At 56.3% G+C, this 6,465-nt stretch overlaps 1 protein-coding gene across 1 annotated transcript; it reads right to left on the minus strand.

The window, feature by feature from the left end:
• Positions 1–4,563: 4,563 nt before the first annotated feature.
• LOC101115243 (mas-related G-protein coupled receptor member D) lies at positions 4,564–5,523 on the minus strand. Its single transcript, XM_004019945.4, has one exon. The coding sequence runs from the start codon at positions 5,521–5,523 to the stop codon at positions 4,564–4,566; it is 960 nt and encodes a 319-aa protein (XP_004019994.4).
• Positions 5,524–6,465: the final 942 nt, after the last annotated feature.

A 6,465-nucleotide genomic window follows, 5' to 3' on the forward strand; every position in this document is an offset into this window, starting at 1 on the left:
CAGAGAGCTCACGCAGTCAACACCCAGACTGGAGAACCGGCTTGAAAACAGGGCAGGCAGGGGTCAAGAGGTGAGTTAAATGTCAGGTTGCCGCTGTGGGAATGGATGACTTGCAAATGCCTCTCCTGCCCCTGTCACTGATGCCGCACCCTGGGACTGAGGGACCTGGCCAGCGTGGGTGCTGGAACCGGCCCTCACAGGCTCTGGGATGGTGAGGACTTAACAGGAGGAGACTCAGGGAACTCCTGTAGTCTCTGGAGGGGAGAGCTCCTTGATTAACCAAGGCGTCCTGCCAAGAGGGACAGTAGGAAATTGCGGGGTCCTAGGCCTAGTGGGCTGCCATCTATGCGGTCGCACAGAGTCAGACACGACTGAAGCGACTTAGCAACAGCAGTAGCAGAAACCAGACTGGAGGCTGGGTGCACCCTTTCCCGATTATCCAAAATACCCAGTGCGTGAAAATAGTGACCACTTATTTCGTCCTCACTGTGGGTCACGTACCGCTGAACAGGGCACAGTCATCTCAGTGACCCTTGTGAACCCGTGAGACAGGCGCTAGTATCGTCTCCACCTCAAGGACGCCGACAGGGAGGATGAGAGTGACTCCATGATTTGACCGGGCTTCCCTGGTGGCTCAGATGGTGAAGAATCTGACTGCAGTGTGGGAGACCTGGGTTCAATCCCTGGGTGAGGAAGAGCCCCTAGAGCGGGAAATGGCAACCCCCTTCAGTATTCTCGCCCGGAGAATCCCCATGGACAGAGGAGCCTGGTGGGCTACAGTCCATGGGGTCGCAAAGAGTCGGATACGACTGAGCAATTAAGCACATGATTCAACCAGCACGCACAGCCTGTGTGATGGGGGCCGATTCATCCCCCACCCTGCGCATGTGACCCTGAGTTCCTGTTCTTGGACCTTCTGTAACATTTTCTGTAGGGAAAATAGAAAGAGAACTTGTTTTTTCCTCACGATCAGATGTATTTTACTGTATCGATAGCTGGGAGGCACACCACATGCAACTTCACATAGGCATTTTGGGAGCGTGTACTTTTGCTCCATAATTGTATCTGCAAAGACAGGATGCCTCAGAAATTCCTTTTCGCATGCCTCCTCCAGAGATAAATGTATAGCATATTTTACGATGATACGTGCTGCAATCTCAAGCGGCTTTCTTGATGAGGGTTGTTCTGACCAGGCGTTCGTGAGAACGGAACCCCCTCATAGACTAGCTTCTGGTTGTGTGTACCTCAAACCTATTTCTTCTCCACCAGCCACGACCCACTCACTTCCGGCAACGTTCAGATGTCCTTACAACTCTGGGCCTGCATTTTTCTCCACGATACCAGCCAAGCTGGCGCAGAGGGTAGTGGCAATACCCCTGAAAGACATTCCTTTGCTGAGGCGGCTTGCATTGACTCAACTATATGTACAAGTGGGGACTGCGAGCCTCATAGATTCCCATGAAGCCCACACTGTGGGTGCCACCAGCCCAACCTTCCCTTAGGCAGGTCCCCTGATACCTGCGGCCATGCCAGCGCCACATGGCCTGAAGTGGCAAGGGATGGAAGAAGAGTTGGCGCAGAGAGAGCCTGTGGTCTTAACTGGTGTAGAATATAGTAAATTTTATCGAAATATAATGGTGTGAACAAATTTCTAGGGCTCCTCTTCTTCCATGTGCAGCTGAGGGGCCCTGTGTTGGCCACTTACCCCGAGAGGTGAGGTCCCCTTCATCACCAACCATCTGCTTTGGATGGGCCACTTGGTTCCTGTCCAGCTCAGAGGAGGCATGTATTGGAGCATGCGGTTTGGGTTAAAAGGTAAGTGCTGAATCATAGCCTTCCTTCCTTTCTTTTCTTTCTTCTTTTTTCTTTTGATTCATAGTACGCGGGATCTTAGTTCCTTGACCAGGGATTGACCCCATGTCCCTTGAAGTGGAAGTCTGGAGTCTTAACCATTGGGCTACCAGGGAAGTCCTGAATCATGGCCTTTCTGTTCACTGGCTGTGTGACTCTGGATAAAACAGTGACCTCTCTGAGCCCCACTGCTATGCAGCACTACACAGGCATTGGTTATTCTTATGAGCCAAATGAGTGCTTATTAAGTGCTTACAGCATGCAAGGCCAGTACTGGTGCTGGGTGCTCCATAAGATGCCTGGAATGACGGCTAAAGAGCTTCCCACCCCTCATATTCCCCTGGGACACACAGACCTGGGGATCCGACCTGAGATGGGAAAGGAGGTGACCCAGGAATCAGAGGACATGGAGAGCACACCTGCCTCCAGGGGGCTGTCCATCCCTGGCTCCTTCAGTGAACTCCAGGGGGAGGCTGGGAATGGGGGGTGCCCAGGGGAGGCCAGGACGGGATGGGGGACACAGAAGAGGCCAGGACGGGATGCGGGACCCGGGGGAGGACAAGTTGGGATGGGGGACCCAGGGGAGGCTGGGATGGGAGGGGGGACCTAGGAGAGAACAGGACAGGATGGGGGACCCACAGAGGTGCCAGAATGGAGTGGGGGACCCATGGGGAGGCCAGGATGAAGTGGGGTGCTGCCCATAGGTGAACCAGGATGGGATGGGGGCCCACAGAGGTGCCAGGATGGGGTGGGGGACCCATGGGGAGGCCAGGATGAAGTGGGGTGCTGCCCACAGGTGAACCAGGATGGAATGGGGGCCCACAGAGGTGCCAGGATGGGGTGGGGGACCCATGGGGAGGCCAGGATGAAGTGGGGTGCCCACATGTGGGCCAGGTTGGGATGGGGGACCTGGGGGAGGCTGGGACAGGATGGGGGACCCGGGGGAGGCTGGGACGGGGTGGGAGGCCTGGGGAAGCCAGGACGGGATGGGGGACACAGGGGAGGCCAGGATAGGATGGGGGACACAGGGGAGGGCAGGATGGGATGGGGGCCCAGGGAAGGCTAGGACGGGATGGGGGACCCACAGGGAAGGCTGGGATGGGATGGGGGACCCGGGGGAGAACAGGATGGGATGGAGGACACAGGGGAGGCTGGGATGGGGTGGGGGGCCTGGGGAGGCCAGGATGGGATAAGGGACCCAGGGGAGGACAAGTTGGGATGGGGGCCCCAGGGAAGGCTGGGACAGGATGGGGGACCCAGGGGAGGCTGGGATGGGATGGGGGACCCACAGAGGTGCCAGAATGGGATGGGGGGCCCATGGGAGGCCAGGATGGAGTGGGGTGCCCACAGGTGGGCCAGGACGGGATGGGGGACCTGGGGGAGGCTGGGACGGGATGGGGGACACATGGGGAGGCCAGGATTGGGTGGGGGACCCACAGCGGGGCCAGGATGAGGGGCCCCAGGCCCGTGGACACTGGGGTCTTAGTCCCCGGGACTCCCAGCTGTGCCGACTGGGAGGTTTGCTGCCGCACTGTGCTCTTTATAGATGATCAACGAGCCTTTCTCTTCCTTTCTGAGGATCTGACAATCGTGCCAGCTGGCTCAAAGCCTCCATCTTTCAGGAGGAGCTTGGGAACGGCTTCGTGAGGAGGCCAAGGGAAAGAACAAGGTGTTCTTCCACTTCTGATGCACAGAATAGCCAGGGCCGGGGTCCTGGGAGCCGGCCTTTCCACTTCCTGTCCAGGAATCCTGGACACTGGACAGCGGCAGAGGGTGCGATGTGTGCCGAGTAAGAGAGGTGTCCACTCTGGTCTGGACCCAGGAGACGGCGGAAAGAAAGAGGGAAGTGGGGAGAAGAGCACTGTCCCCCACCCCCAGGCTTTTCCTCTTGGCGCTTTGGCCCCAAAAAGGGGCCAAAGTTGAAGGGTGCAATCAGGGTACAGACTTTCCTTAACTGGGCGCATGGGGCTCTGGGAGGCAGCTATGCCTCCCCCTTCCTGGAGCACAGTCCCCTCAACAACTGTACCCTCAACTCCCATGAGGCCAGGCAGGGGCTCTCCAGCTCCAGTGCGGCCTCATGGAGGAAAGCAATCAGACTCGCCGAAGAGGCAAGGTGACGAAAAGACAAAGGCCAGCGGTCAGGTGCTGGCCACATGGAGGACAGAGCCACTTCATGACCGGCGGTCAGCAGTGGTGATTCAGTTGATGGGCTGCAGCCTGCAGGAATAGAGGGAGTCAGCTGGAAACCTGGCGGGAGGTGGGCCAGGGGCATCACCCTGCGGCCAGCTGCACATGCCCAAGGACCAGCGAGGGGCGCGAAGTCACAAGAATTACATCCTACTTCCTGTACTAAGATGCCCTCTTGGAGGGAGGAGGCTGGGAGAAGGGACCTTCTCACCCAATGGGAGGTAGGCTACCTACCTGTAGAGGCCGTTTAGATAAATAGGATCAGACAGACCTGGGCTGAAAGCTTCCACCTGCCTTCTGATCAGAAGATCCTCCCTGAACAACAACAACAACAACATTACTTCATCTTCCCAACTGAGTCGCATCGTGAGGTCTTGGACAGGACAGTCAGTGGGGAGGCTTGGAGGGTGGGAAAGAGATGAGATGCCAAAAGATGAGAGATCCCCACAGGATGAGATGCAAACAGCCTTCTGGGCTCCCAACCGCCAGCCAGCCAGGCAGGCTGGTGTCCAGGGTCCGGAGCCCTTAGACCCCCGGGTCAGTGGTGGTGGTGGAGGAGGGCGTCTCCCTCCCCTCCAGCTCCGGCTCCTCCCTCAGCGCCCTGCGCAGCACGGCCCCCAGGGGCTCCCGCAGACCCCGGCTCTTCCGCCTGCCCACCAGGAAGTAGATGACCGGGTTAGCGCTGCTGTTCACCGCCGAGGAGAGGCGGGCAAGTAGGCTGAAGAGAGTCTTCGTCTGCTGGGGCAGGTCCAACCAGGAGATGAGGAACCAATGGATGCCGAGGGGCAGGGCGAAGACGAGGAACACCAAGACGCAGACCAGGATGGTTACGTACAGCCGCGTGGGGGGCCGGTGGGTCGCGGTGGAACTCCTCTGCACCCGAACACAGAGGATGAGGCCGGACCCGGCCATCAGGGGCGTGAAGACCCCCATGAGGAGGATGCTGATGACCAAGTCCATCCTGAAGCACAGCAGCTTGTCCCAGCCCAAGAAATAACTGCAGAAGAACGCGGCCAGCGTGTTCAGCAGGAGGGACAGCGCCCAGAGCAGGGCGCACACCACGGCCGACAGGTGCTGGGGCCGGCGACACTTGTACCAGATGGGAAAGAGGACGGAGAGGCAGCGCTGCGTGCTGATGGCGGTCAGCAGGCTCAGGCCGGCCATGTAGGTGAAGTATTTCCCCCTGCTCACTATCTCTAGGGCCATGTGGCCTGTGCTGTCCAGCTGGAAGCAATTCAGGATGACCTTGGAGGCCATGCAGAGGAGGAAGAGGAGGTCCGCCACGCCCAAGTGGAGGACGTAGACACTGAAAGGGCTCCTCTGCCCCTGGGAGCCCAGCAACCAGACCACCAGGCCATTGCCCACAAAGCCACCCACACAGGTGAACAGGACCATTGCACTCAGCACCCAGTGGGCCGTGCCCAGCTCCTCCGCCTTGGGACTGCTCTCTACCGGGGCCGGGGCCCGGAGCAGAGTATCGTTCATCCTGTGGAAGGGAGATGGACCAGGGTGAGGACTGCTCTCTACCGGGGCCGGGGCCTGGAGCAGAGTATCGTTCATCCTGTGGAAGGGAGATGGACCAGGGTGAGATTTTGCATTGCTTAGAGCCCCCTACCCCGATTTTCTTTCTGCAACAGACTACAATTGCTCCCCGTGGCTCCCACCCTGCCTGGATCTGCCGGCTAGTCCACCACTGCAGACTTAGAGTTATTAGAGATGCCTTTTGTCAAGCTAAAAGGGTCTCTTCTATCTTGAGTTTAGGTTCCTTTTCATCATGAAGAGATAAATTGACTTTTATCAAAGGCTTTTCTACATCTATTGATAGTCGGTTTTTTTTTCCACACATAATCTTCAAATTCTGTGAACTAAAATTTTTTTTAAACTGGACCTCAGGTGCAAAGAATAGTTTAATTACATGCTGGCTTTATGGCACACCAGGATCATCCAGCCACTGAAAAACAAATACAATCCTTTATTTATTTCTGTTTCTCCCTTCAGTCCACCCTCCCCTCCCCTGCCCCAGCTCGCATCTGTTCTAACCTGTTTAATCTACATCCTTGGACATCTGACTATCTTTCGGAACAAGTGGCTTCCCACAAGTATTTTTCATTGTCACAAATGCTGTGATTTAGAATCCGTGCTGGTGTTTTTTTTTTTTTTTTTTTTCACTCAGCAGTATGTTTCTAGGATATCCCTGCTTACCAGTGGGACTGTTTTTGAGCTCTCTGTTCTCTATCACTGGTTCGTCTGTTTCTACAACATCAACACACTGTCATTGTTTTTGAAGTGTACGTGGCTAGCTGAGTCTCTTCGCTGTCCACCTGAAACCGCCATAACAATGTTAATCAGTTATACCCCAATACAGAATAAAAAGTTTATAAAGTTTGGGGAAAAAAATAAACACTGCTTTTGATAGAGAAAACAACA

The sequence above is a fragment of the Ovis aries genome, chromosome 21 (genome assembly GCF_016772045.2).
Source record: "Ovis aries strain OAR_USU_Benz2616 breed Rambouillet chromosome 21, ARS-UI_Ramb_v3.0, whole genome shotgun sequence".
In the NCBI taxonomy this organism is placed as follows: Eukaryota; Metazoa; Chordata; class Mammalia; order Artiodactyla; family Bovidae; genus Ovis; species Ovis aries.